Here is a 23,287-nt window from a genome sequence, read left to right as displayed (position 1 = left end):
TGGCTTAGACCTTTTTGAGCTGAAAATGGCTCTCCTGAAACCCCCTCAAAGTTCATTTGATACTCTGGCAACCCAGTCTGTGGCATGGCCAGGGAGAGAGAGACTCCTCACTGTCCTTGGAGAATGGGTGCCAGTTTGGGGTAGTCCGTGCTGATAATAATAATAATAAGATGGAAGGGACCTTGGAGGTCATCTAGTCCAACCCCCTGCTCAGGCAGGAAACCCTATACCATTTCAGGCAAATGGCTTTCCAGTCTCTTCTTAAAAACTTCCAGTGTTGGAGCATTCACCACCTCTGTAGGCAGATTGTTCCCCTGGTTAATTGTTCTAACTGTCAGGAAGTTTCTCCTTAGTTCTAGGTTGCTTCTCTCCTTGACTAGTTTCCATCCGATGCTTCTTGTCCTGCTTTCAGGTGCTTTGGAAAATAGCTTGGCTCCCTCTTCTTTGTGGCAGCCTCAGTGCTATCATGTCACCCCTCACCCTTCTCTTCATTAAACTACACATACCCAATTCCAGCAACCGTTCCCTATATGTTTTAGCCTCCAGTCCCCCAATCATCTTTGTTGCTCTTCTCCGTACCCTTTCTAGAGTCTCGACATCTTCTTTTACATCGTGGTGACCATAACTGGATGCAGTATTCCAGGTGTGGCCTTACCAAAGCATTGTAAAGTGGTATTAATACTTCACGTGATCACAGAAGTACTTCTTCGAGCTGCAAAAAAAATAAATGCCCAGGCATAATATATACGGCACAACCGCACAAGGTTGTGCAGTGCTCTTGGCTGCAGTATGTATTTTGGCAGTTCCATTTGGGGTGGGGGGGGTTTCTGTTCTCCCTGCTTTTTCTTTGGCTTGACTTTGGAGACCCGAGAGAGGATCGGAAGGGCCTGCCAGTCCTCCCGCGTGACAGGCAGGAGCAAGAGAGAGGCTGGGGATTCCAGAACCTTGCTGCAGGCTTTCCCTGTTCCGTTTAATTTGTCTTTCTTCTCCCCAAGCACGTGTGCTAATGATATTTTACAGTGCAATTATTCCGAGCTAAATCTGGGCTGCGGCTGAGAAGCCAGTGGAAGTCCTCTGGGTAACCATAAATTCTCAGCTTGCTATGGTCACGCTTTACCCCTTGGAAGCACATAAAGGATGTGTCTGTGGGGGAGAAATCTAAATCGGTTCCTGGCGCCGGGTGGGGGGGGGCATTCTGAAAAGGCTGCCCTTGCTATAAGTTTGTCATGTACCTTATAGAAGCTCTATGCACACAGAAGGAAGAGCTGATGATGAAAACCTGAACCAACAGGAGGGCAGGCAAACCTGTCAAAGCTGAACGTTGTTGTTGTTCTGGGGTGGGCTGCAGGACCGGGCAAAAGAATAGCCACTCCATAACCGGAAGAACAAATTATTTTACCAAGAGTATATAAGGGAGATAAACTTGTCTGAAGCGGCTGCCTTATTTACATTATTTTAAGCCTTTGAATCTTCGGTTCAAAGCCCCTGGTTCAGATACACAGGTCCATCGGGAACCCTTGTTTTAGATAGCCTTTCAACTATTGTGTAGATTACTTCAGAGACTTACGGTATGTCTGCAACTCTCTTCGGTGGCATGCCTTATTTTTCCTTGTTTGTTTCGCCCTATTTCTCTCATAGGCAGAGTGTCCAGCGAAGGAAAGATTTGCAGGTGAGGAGAAGCTGAAATAAGAAGTCCGTTTTCTAAGAATAGCAGAGAAACAAGTTTAAAATGAGACACAGGTTAGGGATTATCATGAGATAGGCTTAAGGTTTGAAATTTATAAAACATCCTCGTTTGTCAGCCTAAAGGGCATTTTTTGAATAGATATTTTGTATGTTTCTCCTTTAAAGTAAGATTGCTGGAATCAAATTCTTAAAAGGAAAGCAGAACAGGTTTGTTTTTTTTTTTGAGGGTGGCAACTATCCCACCAAGATAAAAGGTCAGAGCCCTCCATTCAAAAAGAAGCTGTCACTTCACCATGATTTAAACACTTGCGCTGTCCGTCTTGCATTGCGAGTTGTCATGAATTGGGGTCGGGGGGGGGGGAAATGTCTTAAAGATGGGCTCAAGTGATGTGTGCTTGAGTAAGGCGACACAAACTCCCATGTAACACCTCTTCGCGAGCTGCATTGGCTTCCAGTTGCCCTTCGGGTGAGATTCAAGGTGCTGGTGATGACCTATAAAGCCCTAAATGGCGAGGGTCCGGGATATTTGAGGGAGCACCTGCTGCCAGCATCAAGTTCCCTTCGTCCAGTGCGCTCCCACAGGGAGGGTCTCCTCAGGGTGCCGCCGGTTAAAGACTGCCGGCGGGTAACACCCAGGGGTAGGGCCTTCTCAGTGGGTGCGCCTGCCCTGTGGAACCTGCTGCCTGCGGAGCTTAGGACTGCCCCCAACCTCAGTTCATTCCGCCGGGACCTGAAGACCTGGCTCTTCGAGCTCTCTGGCCCAGGCTGAGAATATTTTTAATTTTAACTGGGTTTTAATTTTCTCAGGGTTCTATTTAATCTCTTTTAATTTGTTTTAACGTTTGTATTGACTGTTTTTTAAATGCCCTGTAAACCACCCTGAGTCCTTCGGGAAAGGGCGGTATATAAATCTAAATAAATAAATAAACTGTTGGGAAGAAAATGAGACCCATTTTTAAAAGATATTCCTGGTCTTTCTCCCTCGGTATCCTTTCTAACCAGAGCTGGGATGACTGCACAAATCGGAGGGGGCCCTGTTCACTTTGGAACAGCCTCTTTCCTTTTAATTGCACCTCATCTCTGGCGGCTTTGCTTGCTTGCTTGAGTGCCGGTAGCTGAGCTATTAAGCACTTCATCAAATCTCAGCCTTCCTTGTACCTGCCAAAGGCAGAAGGAAGACGGTGGTAGGGGGATTTCTGAAAGCTTGGGGCTGCTGTCGTGTGTGAGAGAAAGAATGGCTGAGGATTTTCCAAGGAAATCCTGGGGATTGAGGAAAGAGTCCTTATTAACGTACACGGCCAGTGGTAGTAAATAAGCCAGACCTCTGATAATTGCTTAGCAAGCATCTAGGAATTCAGAAACGGCTGGATATGGAAGTGGAGGAGGAAGAAAGGCAGACAAATACGGACCTTCAAAGGGAGGTTGTGTCAGGTTCAGGTCCCTTCAGCATCAAAAGCCGATCTGTGCAGTTGAAAAGCCACCGCATATCTTTGATTGTAAGTCTGGTTAAATTGTGTGTGGCTTTGCTGGTTCCGAAAGAGAGAGTGATCCCTGAAGTTGTTTTACTAATTAGAGCCTCTGGAAGGAAGTTGTCCTTGTGGAATGGATACAGCTCATTTCCAGGCTGGTCTAAGCCATACAAAGACTGTTCTCTTTTACCTATCTGAATAGCTAAAAACATGTATTTATTTCTTAAAATTGTTCACATCCTCTTATCCCTTTCCAAAATTGGAGATTTTTGAAGGATCTTCCATCAGTTTGAGTAATAGAGGGGGAAGAGAGACAGAAGGAAGCTTCTGGATATGGCACTGAGGAACTTAAATCACGAAGGCGACAGATTACAGAAAAGGCCATGTAGTGGGTATGGAGATGTCTCCTGTGGATATTCAAGAAACTCAACTCTACCAAGTGCTGAGTTAGCAACTCAACTTGCATGACTTGCTAGACCAGGGGTCTTCAAACTTGGCCCTTTTATGACTTGTGGACTTCAACTCCCAGAATTCCTCAGCCTGCGTGCCTGGCCGAGGAATTCTGGGAGTTGAAGTCCACAAGTCATAAAGGCCAAGTTTGAAGACCCCTGTACTAGACTTTGCTAGGAAATATGAACTATGAATTCCAATAGTAATGGGAAGAAGCTGGTTATCTTGGGAGTCTTGTCAAGTGTGCAAGTGTTTGAAAACTTGTGCAGGTCTCTAAACTGTTGGTGGAGCAACGATAATATGGTAACTGACAAAGTCTGCTGTTGTAAAAGTTGCCCCATTTGTGAGGTAACTTAGAGAAATACTTATCTTAGGCTTGCCTTTCCCTTTTGTAATATGGAGACTGTCCTACGTGAAACCTCTGAATATCGAACAAAAGGATGGTAGGAATACTGTATCACATAGTTATATCTTTATTTTGGAGTCCTTCTGGCTATGAATAATGTTGAAGTTCCTAATTGTGATTTGTGTGTTAAGATCCTCCTTTCAGTTATTCTGTTGCTGCCAGATCTTTAATTATTAGATTGACTACTTGTTTTTTTCTATGCCGTTGGTTTAAAACAGGTTAGTAACTTTAACCTTATTGCTTCCAGTCTATTACTAAATTTCAGGAAAAAGTCCCTTAACACTGATTGGAAACAATTCTGAAGTCTGGGGGAATAACACCTTAACTTTATACGTTTTTTCCAAAACACATATAAGGCATGCGTAGGAACTCCACTGGTGTAAAGGCAGAGTCAGACCCATCTGAGTAAAGTTCTCCAAGCGGACCAGACATCAAATAAACCATGTTGTTCCTTTGCAGGAGGAAAAACTGTGCCTCGTCCCCTCAAGCTGTCCTGTGGAATCGGACGCAGCAACCTGACGACCGGCTGCCCATCCAGGGCACTCTTGACGCGAGGTCCTCCAGCTCCTCTTCTTCCAATCATTCAGAGAACTTCTCCAGACTAGGCAGCAGTCCGCTCGAAGTCCCTAAGACCAGGTGAGATGCAGTAATTCCTGTCGGTTACTGGGAAGGGGAGGATGGGACCTGGGAGTAGCTAGGAAGCACAGGTTTGAGCAGGGCTCCTGCTGGGAACAGAGGAAATCCCTCTTGGAAAGAAAAAAAAATGTGTTTGGAAGAAATCTGGTCAGGCAGACGATGCATGCAAATGGTTTGCAGAGGATCTTCTGGAAGCATTTCAAGTAACTTTCTAGAAAAAAAAAACCGCCATGAGCTGCTTTTTTCTTTTTTGCCTCCTGCAGTAGAAAAGTATAATTACAGAAGCAATTTACTGCTTTTCGGCTACACCTGGCTTCTGCCACTTGAGAGGCTTGTTCTTGCTGCCATAAATAGAGGCTTGGCTGACACAGGGAAAGTGGAGATAAGGCTCTAAATTTAATGGTTGGCATCTAGAGTGGGGGGGGGGTGTTTGGAGAATTGTCACCATATCAGAGGAACAAGGAGCTGTAATGTACTGAATCTGAGACAGCTAGAAGATTCGGCTTGGTTCTTTTCTGGTTCTGATGATTTCGTGTCTGCAATTTATAGGCTTGCGCCCACGGCTTTCTGGTTGGAAAAAAAATATGTAGTCATCGAAACAGTGCTGAAACTTTTAGGATGCAGAGTTCCCTATCCAGATTTCAAGGGACACGGAGATATGTATATGGAGCATTACTTGTAAACATAAACATCTAAAGGAGGCTGTAGAAAGGCAGTTTGTGCGTGTGTGTGTGTGTGTGTGTGTGTGTGTGTGTGTGTGTGTGTGGTCCTTCTTAGACCCCCTAAAAAGAATGCACTTAGCACATTTACATAGCTAGGAGGGGATTCATACAAGTGAAAACTACTCACCAGAACTGCAATTAAGAGTCGGATGGGAAGGGAAAGAATGCCCCACCCATTTAGGCGGATGCAGTGCAGCAGCACAAGCCTACTTTGACTATAATACAGGTAAAATTGCAAAATCCGATGATGATTTTGTCTTTTCGGCCAGGTAAGTCTTCTGCTGCTATTTCTTGTTGGTCAGAGTCTTAAAACCTATCAGAGATGTATTTAAAACACTGGAGCAGAGTTCAGTTTTGTCAAGGGAGAAGCCAAAATTACACAGTATTTGTAATAGACCTAGAAGATCATAGGAAAAATGACAGTGGGACAAGCCAAAATGAAAACATGCTCAGGTTGTTTTCATTTGAAAAGAAAGATTTTGGGGGAAATCGTAAGCAGGATTTTCTTCTTGGAACTAGCTCCCCATTTTAGGGAACTATTGAACTACAGAAATGTGTCCTATACTTTTTTTTTCTTTTTTTGCGCACAAATTCAGATATGCATTTGGCTGGTTTGGATTCAAAATGTTGTGTCCCGTTTTATGTGGCAGAGTTTGGTATTCAGGTTTTTATTTCAGCTTGAATTGTTTGTTGCCTAGAAGCCTGTTCAGATTAGATGTAATAAATACTTAAATAAACACTGAATGCTCTCAAATCCTTTATAAAAAGAAAATCTTTCTTCTCCTTTCCAAGAGGAAGAACTAAATATGGATGCTTGTATTCCACTAGTAACTGCTGAATAGGATGGAGGAAAAATTCTGCTTCAGAGCCAAGCATGTTTGCAAAGCAGGGGTCTTCAAACTTGGCCCTTTTTTGACTGGTGGACTTCAACTCCCAGAATTCCTCAGCCAGCATGCCTGGGTGAGGAATTCTGGGAGTTGAAGTCCACCAGTCACAAAAGGGCCAGGTTTGAAGACCCCTGTTGTAAAGTATAAATCAATATTTCTCCACCTTGGCCACTTGAAGATGTGTGGACATCAACTCCCAGAATTCTGGGAGGCTGGGAAATTTGGGGAATTGAAGTCAGCTATGAGAAAGGAGGAAAAAAAAACCTGGCTGGCTTTGATCCCATTTCTTCTGTTACATGGGCAAAGGGGCAGACTAGGCATGGCTGTCTGTTTCTGAAGGCTGGAGTGATGTTTAATTGAAGCCAAAGAAACGCATCGCTATTTAAGCTGGCAGGCATATGCATCCTTGCACTCCGGTTGCCCTGAAGCCGGGAATGAGTGAAATCAAATGGCATCACTCAGTACTGCCCTGTTGGGGGTTGTCTGGTTTCCTACAGAAACTGCAGCAAAGGCTGGAAGGACTTGAGGACTGGGAAGACTGGGTCGTTCCTATTTGGGTATTCTGTTCAACTGCAGTGAAAGAAATGTTTTTTTTTAAAATAAATAAATGCAGGCAGTCCTTTAACTTAACCGTCATAATTGAGCCTGCCGGTTACAGTTGTAAGTTTGGACAGTCATAAAGTAGGTCACTCGTGCGACCCATCCGATTTTACAAGCTTTTGGTGGCGTTTGTTAAGCGGAACCCATTGTAAATGCTGTTTTTGGCAAAAACATTATAACTCACAGCCATGGGACCCTGCAAAGCAGCCATAAATGTGGACTGGTTGCCATGTATTTGAAATGCAATCCTGTGATTGCTGGGGGGTGGGGTGGGCTGTCGTAACTTCAGTTCGTAAGTACCTTTGGGGGAGGGGATGGATGCCATAACCTCAAATGGTCATTAAGTGACCACTCGTAAGTCAAGGATTACCTGTAACAATCTGTCCGCTACCCTACCTAATCAACAAGGCCCGTGGTAGAAAAATAAAACAAGTGGTAATAGCTTATGTATCCACAAATATATGGCTAATTAATTTGTGTCTTAGCGGCATGAAGAACTTTTCTGCTTTGTGGCGCTGTGCATGGTATTTAACTCCCCGCATCGGGAGGCACTTTGTGGATTTATTTTATTTTCTTTTTTAAAGGAAGATCTAAAGCAGACATGTCAAACACAAGGCCCGGGGGCCAGATCCGGCCCGCGAAGTGGTTTTTTGTGGCCCGCGAAGCCATCCTGGAAACAGGGAGGGAACGGCCCCCACTGCCTTGGCCCTGGCCCAGAGACCCTCCTTCTGCCAGAGACCCCCAGATCTGTCCCACTCCTGCCCAGGCCCCCAAAGGCACCCTTGATGCGAACAATGTAGAGCTGGCCACGCCCACCCAGTAGGTCATATGCACTCTAGCCACACCCACCCAGCAGGCCACGCCCACCCTGGCCCTACCCACCCGGCCCCTTGAGGGCAACCGCAATGCTGACGCGGCCCTCAATGAAATTGAGTTTGACACCCCTGATCTAAAGTGATCTTGCACCTCATGGCTAATCTGGATGTTTGTTTGTTTTTATGTTGCGTGTTGTTCCCAAGGCTGCACATGCCGCTTTGACTCGAAAGCCAGTTTAAATTCTATACTAGTAATATTCTTCAAAGAGCAAAGATGATGCTCAGGACGGGCTTTGCACTCAGCAGGATTAATGATGAGCAAATTGTTCAAACTGCATCTGGAAGCATCTCCCCCCCCCATAAATAAATAAATAAAAATAAACGCACAGGCAGTTTTGTAATAATTTCGAGAATGCAGGTAGTCCTTGACTTATGACCACAGTTGAGTCCAACATTTCTATTGCTAAACGAGACAGTTAAGTGAGTTTTGCTTTTTGCTCCATTTTACAACAGTCATACTTGTGAAAAACGGTCCTAAGTCACTTTTTTCAGCCTTGTTGTAACGTTGAGCAGTCACTAAATGAACTGTTGTAAGTCGAGGACTATCTGTACTGTTCCAGAAGTTTGGAAAGGACTGTTGGATGGAGTGCTGGTGTCCGAGACGTCCTCGGACAAGCGCTGGCTCTTCGGCTTTGAAACGGAGATGAGCACTGTCCCCTAGAGTTGGAAACGACTAGCACGCATGTGCGGGGGACCCTTTACCTTTACCTTTTTAAAGACACCCTATTTATTAGGTTTGGTAGACTTCTTGAGATGAGGGGATTTTGCTGGCTACATAATGCAGCCCCTTTGCTTGTGGCAAAACAATTATATATATTTAATTAAGGAGGTATATAATTAAAAGAAGGGATGCGGTGGCTCAGTGGGTTAGGACGCTGAGCTTGTCGATCAGAAGATCGGCAGTTTGGCGGGTCAAATCCCGAGTGCCGCGTAGCAGAGTGAGCGCCTGTTACTCGTCCCAGCTTCTGCCAACCTAGCAGTTCGAAAGCACGTAAAAAAATGCAAGTAGAAAAATAGGGACCACTCCGGTGGGAAGGTAACAGCGTTCCGTGCGCCTTTGGCATCTAGTCATGCCGGCCACATGACCACGGAGACGTCCTCGGACAAGCGCTGGCTCTTTGATTTTGAAACGGAGATGAGCACCGGCCCCTAGAGTTGGAAACGACTAGCACGCATGGGCGGGGGAATCTTTATCTTTATATATATGTTGCATTTATAGCTTGCTTGAGGATTTCCTCTGCTTTCATCTCAACTTCAACCTATGAGTTAGGCTGGACTGAGGGAGAGTGAATGACTTATTATAGCACCCAGTTAAGATCCACAAATCAGTGTGCATTTGACTCTGGGTATTTCTGGACTTAGTTCAACATCGTAATCAACCTACCGCTAGGCTAGCTAAAAGTTTAGAGCAGGAGTGTCAAACTCAATTTCATTGAGGGCCGCATCAGCATTGCGGTTGCCCTCAGGGGGCCAGGGTGGGCATGGCCTACTGAGTGGGCGTGGCTAGAGTGCGTATGGCCTACTGGATGGCCATGGCCAGCTCTACATCGTTCCCATCAAGGGTGCCTATGGGGGCCTGGGCAGGAGTGGGACAGATCTGAGGGTCTCTGGCAGAAGGAGGGTCTCTGGGCCAGGGCCAAGGCAGTGGGGGCCGTTCCCTCACTGTTTCCAGGATGGCTTTGTGGGCCACATGAAACCATTTCGCGGGCCGCATCCGGCCCCCAAGCCTTGTGTTTGACATGTCTGGTTTAGAGTATTTGAGTATTGCCATCACCTTGGGAAATCTAATAGATCTCTGAGATAAGCTAATGGCTATTGCTGTAGATGAGACAAAGCACCTTCTTGCGCATGGTTTGGGCTGCAAGACTCTTGCATCTGAGCTATTGTGAGCTTGCAATTATGCCCTGAGCCAGGTAATACATGCTTTTAACATGTCAGCAAAGCAATTTGCTTGAAATTTTCTACTGACTGCCCCAAGTGGTGTTTGATTGCAGGTTGTATTTTTAGGGTCTGTACAAAGATCTGTCTGCCATTCGGTCACTGCTGATCGAGTAATTATTAGGTCTCTGCTGTTTCTAGTTAAATATTTGCACATAGGGAGCTCTTAGCACGTCTCTGGATTACCATATTGCTGCTTACATCAGGCAGATGTGGACAACTGTCAGTGTTAGGCACCAGGCACTGATGCAGAATTTGATAATTAATAATAAACTAAAAACCAAATTGTGACAGGCAGTCAAAGCTCCCAAGACAAGCTGAATCTTACTGCAGGGAGATGAACAAAGGCACAGAGCGGGGGGTGGGGGGGGGAAAGGAAAATTTCTTTTTCAAATAAGTTCATACAGTTTATTTCAGCTTTTCTGGTCTGATAGATAAGCTAGCACCACCCGTGATACAAATACTGAAATTCTGGGTTTATTTTTCTCCATAGTGTCAGAAATGTATTGAGGAGTCGCTTGTGTAGATCTGTAGGATATAAACTTTTTTTTTTCCTGGAAGGCTGAGCGTCCTGGGAAATTATATTTTTGTTCCCAAAGTGCACTTTTCCCCATTTGGGCAGATGCTCAGTATACTTAATATGGGCCCCCAAAATGAGACTGTTGGATATATTGGCTGGCTAGGGAATTCTGGGAGTTGAAGTCTGTACATCTTAAGGTTGCCAACATTTGAAAAACACTGATTTGGGCCATGCGAGTCTAACTTCCTACTTGTTTCAGGAATCCAAACTGAAATAGTCATCTAGCTAGAGTCATCAGACTCTAGCACTTGAGCATGTTCAGAGAAGAGAATTCTGTCATTTCTCTGACTAATTAGTTCAGTTGTTGAACCACTTTTAATGTTAGGATGGTATTTCTGACATTCGTTTGGAATTTGCCTTTCCTTATCTTAATTTTCCCCCCCAGATCTTACATTTTTAGCTCTTTAATCATAACCACTGCCCTTCTTTCAAATTATATTCGTTTCTCTGAATTTTTCATAAACGGGGCTGCCTAGACTCAGTTTCTGAGGTTTGAGCTAATGAATGCAGAACAAGGTATAATGATATCTTCTCATAGATTGGAAACTGCAGTTCCATTAATATCATCTCAGGCTACCAATAAAGGAGAGTATTTATATCTCAGCATTGAAATGAGTGGCCCTTGGTGCTCCCTGAGCTTGGTTGTTTTTATGCAGACATTTCATTACTCAAACTAGATAACCTCATCAATGCTAGTAAGGAGTGGGGTTTGCCCTTGATTTATATTCTAGTCGTGCCTTGCCTTGACTGACAGGGCAAGACACTAGAATATTGTTGTGATTCAGTGTCAGCCTGTGCTCCCAGCAGCTGAGTCCGATGAATCTGAGGAGGAGGAGGGGGGGGTTTGGAGAGCCTTTGGTGTCAGAGGGAGGCTCTGATGCACTGCAGGACTCTCAGCCTGGCCCCACCAGTCATGTTCCTCATGAGGCTCAGCTGTGTGAGTACGAGGTGTCGGACTCTGAGGATTCACAGCTGAATCTGTTCAGAGATGCTAGAAGCAGTAGGCAATCCAGCAGAGCAGAGCAGAGAAAATCAATGAGGCAACTCAGTGAGAGGAGGAGAAGGCAGTGAGAAGCCACACCTTGGGACTGATAATAAAAGGGGAAGGTGTGGGCAGGGCTGGTTGCTGAAGGCAACCATTTGGAGACATTCTAAGGCAGGGGTCGGCAACCTAAAAAAGGAAAAGAGCCACCGGGAACCGGTTCCATCACAAATTAAAAAAACTGGGAGCCGCGTGCGTGTGTCCATGCACGCGCATGCGCAAAAAACGTTTTGCGCATGCGCGGACGCACGCGGTTGCCATTTTTTAAAAAAGTGAGATGGAACCGGTTCCCGGTTGCCCGACGGCGACGGCCCGTCTGCAAAGCTGCCGCTTTTGGCAGCTTTGCAGACGGGCCGCGGCAGCTTCCTCAAAGAGCGGCACCGCTGCCCGTTCGCCCGGAGGTACGCGCGCACCTCTCCAAAGGTTTGGGGAGGTGCGCGCGCACCTCCGGTCGTTCGGAGAGGTGCGCGCGCACCTCTCGGAACGGGCCGCGGCGTCGCTCTTTGAGGAAGCTGCCGTGGCCCATCTGCAAAGCTGCCGCTTTCGGCAGCTTTGCAGACGGGCCGCGGCAGCTTCCTCAAAGAGCGACACCGCGGCCCATTCGCGCGGAGGTACGCACGCACCTCTCCAAAGGTTTGGGGAGGTGCGCGCGCAGCTCCGCCCATTCAGGGAGGTGCGCGCGCAGCTCCGCCCATTCGGGGAGGTGCGCGCGCACCTCTCGGAACGGGCCGCGGCATCGCTCTTTGAGGAAGCTGCCGTGGCCCATCTGCAAAGCTGCCGCTTTCGGCAGCTTTGCAGACGGGCCGCGGCAGCTTCCTCAAAGAGCGACGCCGCGGCCCGTTCGCGCGGAGGTACGCGCGCACCTCTCCAAAGGTTTGGGGAGGTGCGCGCGCAGCTCCGCCCATTCGGGGAGGTGCGCGCGCACCTCTCGGAACGGGCCGCGGCGTCGCTCTTTGAGGGAGCTGCCGTGGCCCATCTGCAAAGCTGCCGCTTTCGGCAGCTTTGCAGACGGGCCGCGGCAGCTTCCTCAAAGAGCGACGCCGCGGCCCGTTCGCGCGGAGGTACGCGCGCACCTCTCCAAAGGTTTGGGGAGGTGCGCGCGCAGCTCCGCCCATTCGGGGAGGTGCGCGCGCACCTCTCCAAACGGGCGGTGCCACTCTCCATTTGGAGAGGTGCGCGCGCACCGGGCGGCTGGGAGCCGCAGAAGACGGCTCAAAGAGCCGCATGCGGCTCCGGAGCCGCGGGTTGCCGACCCGTGTTCTAAGGGAATCCCGGTCTGTTCTTGCTACTACTGTTTAACTCGTTGTTTGTTGACTCTTGTTTGATATTTTGATTCATTTATTGAAGGAATTATTCTGTTGCTTTTTTGTTTGAACTGTAAATAAATTTGGGTTGGGTTTTTCCAGCCTATTGACTGTAAAAAGTTAAAAGGGGTTGTCCCTGACACACAAACAGGGCCGGTCGTAGGCTGGAACAGAACAAATATAAACTGACAGCAAACTCCACTCCTTCCTGCACTGATGATGTTACCTAGTTTGAGTAATGAAACGTCTGCATAAAAAACAACCAAGCGCTTTGGGGGGGGTCTCATGATCTAAGGCTGCATTTAGTTTTGTTTGGGGACATGTGCTGTATTTCTGTTTGTTTGCTTGTTTAGATTTATTTGCCTCCCATCTTGCCTTGAGGCGCCTGTGTACGTACGGTACTATATTTTTTTCTGCATTTATATTTCAAAATTGGACTTCCTAAGGTGGCTGTAGTCTGCCGCATTGTATCAATGTCCAACTTTTATTTTCAAGGAACTCAGTGCAGCCATGATTCCTTCCTCTTATTATGTTGTGCCCTGACACCCGTTCGAAAATCATGTAGTAAACAACCAAGCTCAGACAGCACCAAGGACTACATGATCGTGTGTGTGTGTGTGTGTGTGTGTGTGTGTGTGTGTGTGTGTGTGAAGAAGGAAGGATTTGTCTGACCTCCTCCACAACTGCCACGGTCTCTGATACTTCTAAAATCTTTGGTTTTAAGATTTAATATCTGAAATGGGATATGAAATGAAAGGAGCCTGCAATAGAACTAAGTCTCTGTGTCTTTTTCTCCTGATGACGTTATCCATTCATCACCAGTCGTGTCCGACTCTTGGCGATTCTGTGGGCCATTTCTCTCCACATCATCTAATTTTGCACTACTTGTGTCCTCTTTAAGAAACCCCCAGTTTGATGCCCTTTGCGTAACTAAAGCCTTTGCCAATAGGCGTTTTAGAAAAATCGCATGCAGAAGACTACAATTCAAACCCAGCCTCTGGAGCTGGAAGGAGCCGATCAAATGAGTGATAGAAAAGATTTCCCCTGGGACCTGGATTTTACTGCGAAGGAGCCTCTCCTAGTTTGCAGTAAAATCAGGCTGCTCTCTCCCTCCTAGCGCTGATGATATGACCTAGTTGGGTAGCGAAACGTCTGCGGGGAAACAACCAAGCTCAACACCAAGGATCCCACAGTCCAGCCCTGAGATACCAACAGTTGTATGTCTTTACCCGCAGAGATTGCTCCCGATGCTGAACCTCCCATCCAGCCTACATCCTTGCCCAAGTCTTGAACTCCCCTTCCGACTCCTCTCCCAAGTTTAGCATTTGTTCAAGTTTCTCTTTTCCTTGCTAGCTAACTTGGCTTGTCTAATCAGGCTGTGGGAGGAACGATAAGCAATTCTCAGAACATCCGAGTATTTCTCCTTGGCAGAGAAAGTTGGTGCAATGGAAAGATACGACCTAATTAAATGAAGGCCTTTTTCTCCAGGACGACAGCTTAAACCTGATCCGCTTGAAAAACCCAGAGGACCGTAATGGTTTACTTGCTAGAGAGAAGGGCAGCCCTATCACACAGCCTGTCTTGTGCCCTCATTAGCCGGCTTTCCTTTCAGAGAGAGGGGCGGGCTGGCTGACTTCGCTGTGCGATGTGCAGAGTTTCTGCTTTCCCTTCCTTTTGAGTAAGCTTAATGATCACAGGAGAAAGCTGTCCTGTCATGAACTGCTAGCTGGTTCAGAAGCAGGAAGCAGAGAATAAATGATACATTTTCTCAGTGGGAGGAAATAAGAAACGTCCCCCCGGGATTCTGGGTTGAGACCAGCGTTCACAAATTATCTTGACTGATTGGAAAGCTGTGACCTGGCCAGATTTGTGAATAAGACTGCTGAATAGAGAAAATGGTTGTGGAGAACTTTGGAAAGGACTCTCTAATCTGGGTGAAGATGGGCCAAGTGGAGATCGCGACAGTGAAAAGACTGTCGGATGGATCCTTGGGTGGTGGGAGAAGAGGTAGTTGTTCTTCCCCAGCGTAGTAATGCCATTACGTAAAAGATTTTAATGCTGCAAATAATGTCAATTGAATGTGGTCTTTATTTTTTTTTAAAAAAAAAGTTATTTTGGGCAAAAGGGACAGGTTCCACTATCTGGCTGGATATCTGGGAAAGCGTCGGCTGTTTCCGAAGCCCACTGAACAAGGGCCTGTTAAATTGAGGTTCATTGTAATTGAATAGATCAGGATCTGAGACAGCTGTCTGTAAATAAACAGAGTCACAATTATCAATGAAAATAGCATCTGGTTAAAAAAAAGAGGCAAGTTCTGTGCCAGGAATAATTAGGAAAAGGATTGGAAAATCAAGCTGCTAAGATTGTAATGATGGGTATGCAAATCCGTAGCATGCCCATATCCGGAATCTTTTATATAGTTCTGGTCTTGTTTGAAAAAAAAAGGATATAATGAGAGTTAAAAATATGTAGCGCATCGAACACACTTCTGTGAGGGAAAGAGGGATCCCCTAAACTCGGTTGGTAACGAAATGTCTGGAAACAAACCCACAAGCTCAGAGAATGAATGTTCACCTCCATCCTACACCCGAGCTACAGATATTTGCCACTATTGCAAACACATTTCTATGTTCTCATAAGGCTGGAAGGGATCCTGGAGGTCTTCTAGTTCAACCCCCAGCTCAAGGCAGGAGATCTTACACTATCCCAGTCAACCACTTGTCCAGTATGAAAACCTTGAAAACCTCCAGCAGTAAAGCACCCACAACCTCAGGAGCTAGATTTACCATCCAGCTATTCTGCTGATTAGTTGTTCTCACTGTCGGGAATTTTCTCCTTGGTTTTAAGCTGCATCTCTCTTCGACAAGCTTCCACCCATTCCCTGTCCTGCCCTCTGGTGCTTTCGAGAATAAGTTGATCCCCTCTTCTCTGTATGAGCCCCTCAGTTATCAAATTATCCCAATCGTTCTCTTCGACAAGGCTAGACATACCTAGCTCCCTCAACCGTTCACTGTATGGTTTAGCCTCCCGACCCCTTATCATCTTCGTTGTTCTTCTCTGCACTCTTTCTAGGGTCTCAGCACCCTTTTTTTGTATCTTATGTGGCCAGAACTGGAAGCAGTGTTCCAAATGTGGCCTCACTAGTGCAGTAGAAAGCGGCCTTATCCTTTTTTTCCCTTTTTTTTCTTTTGTGTGTGATCTCGATGCTATCCCTCTGTCTATGCAGCCTAGGATTGCATAGCAGCAGGCAACCCAAAATTATTTATTTATTTATTTATTTTATTTTAATTCCATTTATATCTGCTAAGCTTGTAAGCCGCCCTGAGTCTTCGGAGAAGGGTGGGATATAAATGTAATAAAAATAAATAAATAAAATAAATAAATATCCCGCCCTTCTCCGAAGACTCAGGGTGGCTTACAAGCTTAGCAGTAGCCTTCATTCTATGTATATGCCTGCTTGTTAGGGCTTTCACACACACACCCCTAAGCGGCATTATTACAAAGTCAGCTTAATTGCCCCCAACAATCTGGGTCCTCATTTTACCTACCTCGGAAGGATGGAAGGCTGAGTCAACCTTGAGCCTGGTGGGACTCGAACCTGCACTAATTGCAGGCAGCTGGTGTTACTTAAGGAGGCATTAGCCCACTGCTCCACCGAGGCTCTCAGGGAGTTGAAATGATTTTGTTAATGATAAATGGCTAGAATGTTTGGGATTCGTAAAGTTTAGATTAGAAAAAGATAAGTGACTTAGACGCACAAAAGATACCTAGTGTGAAGCAAGTGGAAAGAGAATTGTTTTTCTTCCTTTCTCAAAACACTGATCATAAGGAAGACATGTCAAACACAAGGCCCAGGGGCCGGATCCGGCCCGCGAAGTGGTTTCATGCGGCCCACGAAGCCATCCTGGAAACAGTGAGGGAACGGCCCACACTGCCTTGGCCCTGGCCCAGAGACCCTCCTTCTGCCAGAGACCCTCAGATCTGTCCCACTCCTGCCCGGGCCCCCATAGGCACCCTTGATGCGAACGATATAGAGCTGGCCACGCCCACCCAGTAGGCCATATGCACTCTAGCTACGCCCACCCAGTAGGCCACGCCCACCCTGGCTACACCCAACCGCAATGCTGATGCGGCCCTCAATGAAATTGAGTTTGACACCCCTGTGACATAAGGGATTCAACAGTGCTGATTGGAAGAAGGCTTAAAAACAAGACCAAAGAAAGTCCTTCTTCAAAGAGGGAATATACATTGCTGCATAAGGATGAGTTTAACTTTTAATGGCTTTTTTTTCTTTTTAAGAATTAGAGGGTTGGATGGACCAGTCAGCTTCCATGAATCTTAAGCCAACATACAACATCACTCCAAACATGAGCTGCAGGCCAAGAGTAGCAAGAGAGATGTATGTGTTCTGTACCAGCCTGCTACCGGCCCTGCAGAAAAGGCAGGGACAACCCCTTTTACAAGAAGGCAAGAGGCTGGAATTACGCCTGCCAAATTTATTACCACAAAAACAAACGGAACAAGACAAACCAAGAAACAGGAGCTTTAAGAAACATGAACTATCCAAGCGGTTGCCTTCAGCAAACCAGCCCTCCCCACACATTCCCCTTATATAGAGTTCAGGGCGTGGCTTCTCTCTGCCTCCTTCCGAGAAGCCCCATTGCCTTCCTCTGTTTACTCCTAATTGACTGCCTCCTGCGTCGGGCGTCCTTGAACAGGGCCAGCTGTGGGTCATCTTCATCCACGCTGTCAGGCTCACACAGCTGGGTCTCCGTGGTGACCAAGTGGGAGGGGCCTGGCTGAGGGCTCTCATCAGCAAGATCTTCAACCCCCTCAGCAAGGTCTTCAACACCCCCCTCCTCCTCCTCTGAGTCGTCCGACCCAACTGCCGAACCCACAGGCTGACCCTGAATCACAACAGTATGTTTCTGTATTCCACTTGTGAGCACCCCAGGAAAAAGGTTACCCAGAGTAAGAAAAAGATTGCGATGGGGCTTGGCCCGATCCAGTGGGCTGTACCTTATGTTCTTATATCTGGGTGGAGAATTAGCACTCTTAAGAAGCTAGTGTGTGGGTTAAGTAGGCACATCATTAAGAGCCTTGGTGGAGCAGTGGGCTGATGCCTCCTTAAGTAACACCAGCTGCCTGCAATTAGTGCAGGTTCGCATCCCACCAGGCTCAAGGTTGACTCAGCCTTCCATCCTTCCGAGGTAGGTAAAATGAGGACCCAGATTGTTGGGGGCAATTAAGCTGACTTTGTAATAATGCCGCTTGGGGGGGGGGCGAAAGCCCTAATAAGCAGGCATATACATAGAATGAAGGCTACTGCTAAGCTTGTAAGCCGCCCTGAGTCTTCGGAGAAGGGCGGGATATAAATGTAATAAAAATAAATAAATAAAATCACTAAAAGCAAACGCGAAGCTGCAATTCTTTCTCTTATTGCATCTGTAGTTGAAAGGAGAAAAGGGAGTGCCCAAAGCTTTGTTGGAAACAAACTCTGCAGAGCATGACTCCTCCACGAAATTCATCTCTTCTTCAGAGGGTTGAAAAAGGAGGATCGACTGTCTTGGGCTTGATGCGAATCGACATGGGAGACTTAGTTGTAGAAGCGGACATAGCGGGGTCCTCAGGGAATGTGAACGTGTAATGCTGGAGGTCTTGATATGAAAGAAAATTAAAACTTGACTGTGACCATGTATATTAGATTTAAAGAAGGCAACATTTAATTAACTTGGGACAGTTCTAAATAGGATACCAAGACAGAAGCAGCTAATGAGACAAGTTGGCTCAAGCTGGATGAGAATTCCTAAAGAGCAAATTATTAAAAATAGAATGGCAAACAATTTCACTAAGGGGAGACAGTAGCGAAAAGGACACGAGAGAGAATAAGAAAAGGGCCAGGTCAGAGTACACACAAGTAACCTATAACTTTAGATTTGGGGTCAGAAAAATGAAACCTCAGGAGGAGTTGAGTGCAGGAGGCTAAATATAAAGAATTGGTATATCTTCTGCTCATTGACAAAAGGCAAAATACTAACAAACAGGAAAGCCGAGTTATCACTGATAGATTTAGTCTTCTCTAAGAGAAAATAATTTTTTCCCACCAGGCAGTTGTGAAGAACAAGATTAAGGAACACGACTGAAGCTTGAAATGAAAAGAAACATGTCAGAGAATACCTCTTGACTTTAAATCTGCACGACTAGATTAATTGGATCCTAGTTACAGAAGGAACTATCTGATAATCTGGCCAAACCTTATTTATTACTTTTGAGAAATCCTAGAGAAGTGGCGAAACGCCAGGTGACTGGAAGACAGTAAGCATCGACTCTGCTTTCAAAAAGGGGAGAAACGAAGATCCAACAAATTAGAGATCTGTCTGTTTGACGTCAACAGCTAGGAAGATTCTAAAGATCGTAAAGAGATCAGTAAACATCTTGAAAAGTAGTCGGTGCTTATCAGAAGTCAGCCTGGATTTGTCAAGAGCAAATCAGATGTATCATATTTCATTTTGGATCAAGTAGCTTCCTTAAGAGGAGGTGGGAGTACCGCAATAGCTCTTAACTTTTCCAAAACATTTAATTAAGTGCCCCCCCCCTTTCATGCAGATTAGCAAGTTAGCTAAGTGTGGGCTAAATGGCACAACAATTAAATAGAAATATAGCTGGCTCAAAAATTATGCTCAAGAAGTGCTAATTAATGGTTCCTCATCAAATTGGAGAGACTTGTCAAGTAGGATGCCGCAAGGATCAGGGTGGGATCCTTCCCCCTTTTGATAGTTTTGTTAATGATTTGCGTGAAGAGGTGGAAGGAATGCGTTTTTTAAATAAATTGTATTGCTTTTAAAATAGCAACAGAAAAAGGTATGGAAAAAGGAAAAAAGAAGACAAAAATATATACGTTACCAAAAATACAAGTGCTTAAATAAGTGAAAAATAAGGTACAAAGTATATTTTGTTAAAACAGTACTTATAATGCTATATATTCGTGGTGGCGAACCTGTGGCACAAGTGCACAGGTGGCACTGGTGGCACGCAGAGCCCTCTCTGTGGGCACGCACGCCGTCACCCAGTCCTAGGCCTTCAGCTGGCTTTTATAAAACCTTTTTGCTTTAGACCTCCACCGCTGTGTGGAAAAAAAAGGTTCAATCAATTGATCAATTTCAACTTCTCACGGGAAAAAAAAAGATCTTGCAAAGTTGGAATTGATTGATTGAACTTTTTAGTCCCACCTAGTCTGCCGTTACCACCGCGGCCACAACCACCCAATGGGCCACGCCCACCCAGCACCCGACGATACATAAGTGGGTTTTGGGTTGCAGTTTGGGCACTCAGTCTCTAAAAGGTTCGCCATCACTGCTATATCTACTTATCTAATACAAACATTATTCAAATTTATTTATTTCCAGTACACTTATGTGATTACCCGGCTTTTTAAAAACTACACTTTGTATAAATAAGTTCCATATTTCCTTATATTTATCCATTCAAAATCTATATGTTTAATCCAGGGATCCCCAATCTACTGGCCACTGAGCTGCAGGACAAGCTGGCCAGTGTGTGCACACACGTACGCGCACTCACCCCCACTCGCGCTAGTGCCCGCGGACCTGGTTGAGCCCAAAACTGATGTTAAGTGAAAAATTTGTTCAGTGAGTTTTGCCCCGTTTTATGACTTTTCTTGCCTCGTTTGTTAAGTGAATCACTGCAGTTCTTAAATTAGTAACACAGTTGTTAAGTGAATCTGGCTTCCCCCATTGACTTTGCATGTCAGAAGGTGGCAAAAGGTGATCATGTGACCCCGGGACACACTGCAACCGTCATGAATATGAACCACTTGCCAAGTATCCAAATAAAAATCACACAACTATGGGGTTACTGCAACAGTCTTTAAGTGTGAAAAATGGTCATAAGACACTTTTTTCAGTGCCATTGTAACTGATCGGTCACTAAACGAAATGCTGTAAGTCAAGGTCTACCTGTATTTTAGCTATGGTAAGTGCACAAAGAATCTGTTCATGTTATCCAGTTGTCAATTTCTTTTCCCCATGCAATTCAAGAGAATATTAGAGATGGAAGAAATATTTAATCAGATTTGCAGATGACACCAAATTGGATGGGGTTTTTTTTTGGGGGGGGGGGAAACTAAGATCTTAGAAGACAAGAATGAAATCCCAAATAATGTTAATAAGTTACTGGCCCCTTCCTAGTCTATGATTCTATTCTCTTTGGTACAAAGAAGACTAGAATAATTAGATCAAATCACAGGAGATGGACAGGGACCTGACAGCACACTTATGTGGGAAATCTAAAGTCTTGTCTTTTCATTAGTGGCAAATTGTATAAACAGTCCTTTTCTCCTACAGCAACCTATCGCTGATGATTATTAGCAGCAACTCTAAATAAGTGCCCATGGTATAAGCTGCATAGTGTGTTAATGATCGAGATCAATTTTGACCATTCAAGTTAGCAAATTTCAGTACCTTGTTTTTATTGCAGGATATTGCACTGTTTGGGCTAACCCGAGGGTACAAACAGATAAGCACAATGAGAATCTTAGTAATGTATGGATGGTAAGACTGCTAATGTGTTTTGCTTAAACCGCTACAGTTTTTAGCCATGTAAGAATAAACAAGCGTTACTTATTGTATTCTTAATGGATTTGACATTTTCACTGTTTGACTTCTAAAAGTTATTCGCTTATATATCATAAAGATGCATATTTAGATCACATAGAGTTATACAAAAAGTGAACTGTAACAGAACAAAGGAAGATTAACAGTTTAAAAACACTAATGAAACACTGTCCTCTTTCCTATTGTCGATAGAATAGAATCAACCTTGGAGGCCTTGTAGTCCAACTTCCTACCCATGGCCAGAGGCCTTATACCATCCCAGAGAGGTTGTTGTCCAATCTTTTCTTGAAAACGTGCAGTGATGGAGCACCAGCACCTCTGCGAAGCAAGATGTTCCATTGATTGTTCTGTCAGGAAATTTCTCCTTACTTCCAGATTGGAACTCTCTTTGATGAGCTTCCACCCACTGCTTCTTCTCCTATCCTCAGGTGCTTTGGGGAATAAGTCACCCCTCTCTTTTTTTGTGAGAGCCCCTCAAGTTCCAGAACACAGCTATCATGTTACCCCTGATCCTTCTCTTCGTTAGGCTAGACATACCTAGTTCCCCTGGATGTTTATCATCTTTGTTGCTCTTCTTTGCACCACTTGTAGGGCTCAGCATCTTGGTGACCAGAACTGGACTCAATATTCCAAGTGTGGCCTCAACTAGTGCATTATAAAGCAGTGTCCAGTGCTCACATTTTTCAAGATCCTTCTGAATCTTGAGCCTTATCTTCTAAAGCATTTATTTATTTTATTTTATTTTTTATTTTAATTCCATTTATATCCCGCCCTTCTCCGAAGACTCACGGCGGCTTACAAGCTTAGCAGTAGCCTTCATTCTATGTATATGCCTGCTTATTAGGGCTTTCACACACACCCCAAGCGGCATTATTACAAAGTCAGCTTATTGCCCCCAACAATCTGGGTCCTCATTTTACCTACCTCGGAAGGATGGAAGGCTGAGTCAACCTTGAGCCTGGTGGGATGCGAACCTGCACTAATTGCAGGCAGCTGGTGTTACTTAAGGAGGCATTAGCCCACTGCTCCACCAAGGCTCTTTTAGCAATTCCTCCCAGGAATTTAGCAATTTAGGAATTTAGCAATTCCTCCCAGCTTGTTGTCATCTACAAGTTTCAGGAGCTCCTCTTTTCTCGATCAGGGGTCTTCAAACTTAGCCCTTTTATGACTTGTGGACTTCAACTCCCAGAATTCCTCAGCCAGGCACGCTGGCTGAGGAATTCTGAGCGTTGAAATCCACAAGTCATAAAAGGGCCAAGTTTGAGGACCCCTGATCCAGATCATCTAGAGCCTTGGTGGAGCAGTGGGCTAATGCCTCCTTAAGTAACACCAGCTGCCTGCAATTAGTGCAGGTTTGAGTCCCACCAGGCTCAAGGTTGACTCAGCCTTCCATCCTTCCGAGGTAGGTAAAATGAGGACCCAGATTGTTGGGGGCAATAAGCTGACTTTGTAATAATGCCGCTTGGGGGGGGCAAAAGCCCTAATAAGCAGGCATATACATAGAATGAAGGCTACTGCTAAGCTTGTAAGCCGCCCTGAGTCTTCGGAGAAGGGCGGGATATAAATGGAATTAAAAAAATTTTAAAAAAAAAATCTTGAAGAACCTTGGAGTACCCCACTGCTTGCTTCGCTCCATGTAGATAGAGTTCCACTGGGGACTACACATTGAGTGCGATTGGTCAGCCAACTGCGAATCCATCTGGCGGTAGTACTGTCTATCCCACATTGTTCTATCTTATCAAGAAGCAGGGTGTGGTCTACTTGGTCATATGCCTTGCTGAAGTCCAAATATACTACGTCCACCGCATTTCCCCGATGCACTAATTTAGTCGCTTTTTTCGTACAATATTGGTACAAATACCATTAATTTTTTTCACAGCTCTCTGTTTTGAAATACAGGACCAGCAATATGTGCAGCTAGTTTTACCATCAGTAGAAATGTAGCACGGAGCCAAGCTGTTTAATTTTTCATCTGAAAGTAGAGGCTTTTTTTTTTTTGATGCTCACTGAACTGTTTGGCAAATCACTGCAGCAGAATCTTACCTATTGCTCGTTCTGA

General features: G+C 45.4%; 2 protein-coding genes across 10 annotated transcripts in view; one reads left to right on the top strand and one right to left on the bottom strand.

Annotated features, from left to right (window-relative positions):
• Positions 1-23,287, bottom strand: part of TADA3 (transcriptional adaptor 3) — a 701,258-nt gene that overhangs the window by 444,050 nt on the left and 233,921 nt on the right. The window lies entirely within an intron of this gene.
• The window catches only part of MTMR14 (myotubularin related protein 14), a 102,008-nt gene that overhangs the window by 48,243 nt on the left and 30,478 nt on the right, over positions 1-23,287 (top strand). For 4 of the 9 annotated variants that reach the window (XR_014025438.1, XM_081320097.1, XM_081320096.1 and 1 more), the window contains exon 17: positions 4,471-4,647. Coding sequence is in view for 7 of the 9 variants with exons in the window: in XM_081320097.1 (XP_081176223.1) it covers positions 4,471-4,647 (177 nt within the window). In the remaining 2 variants the exon portion in view is untranslated. The other 5 variants (XR_014025439.1, XM_081320099.1, XM_081320100.1 and 2 more) reach the window with 5 other exon arrangements.

This window comes from Vipera berus, assembly GCF_964194415.1.
Source record: "Vipera berus genome assembly, chromosome: 2".
NCBI lineage: Eukaryota > Metazoa > Chordata > Lepidosauria > Squamata > Viperidae > Vipera > Vipera berus.
Note: the sequence above shows the minus strand (reverse complement) of the source record. Positions and strands in the feature narration are given on the sequence as shown.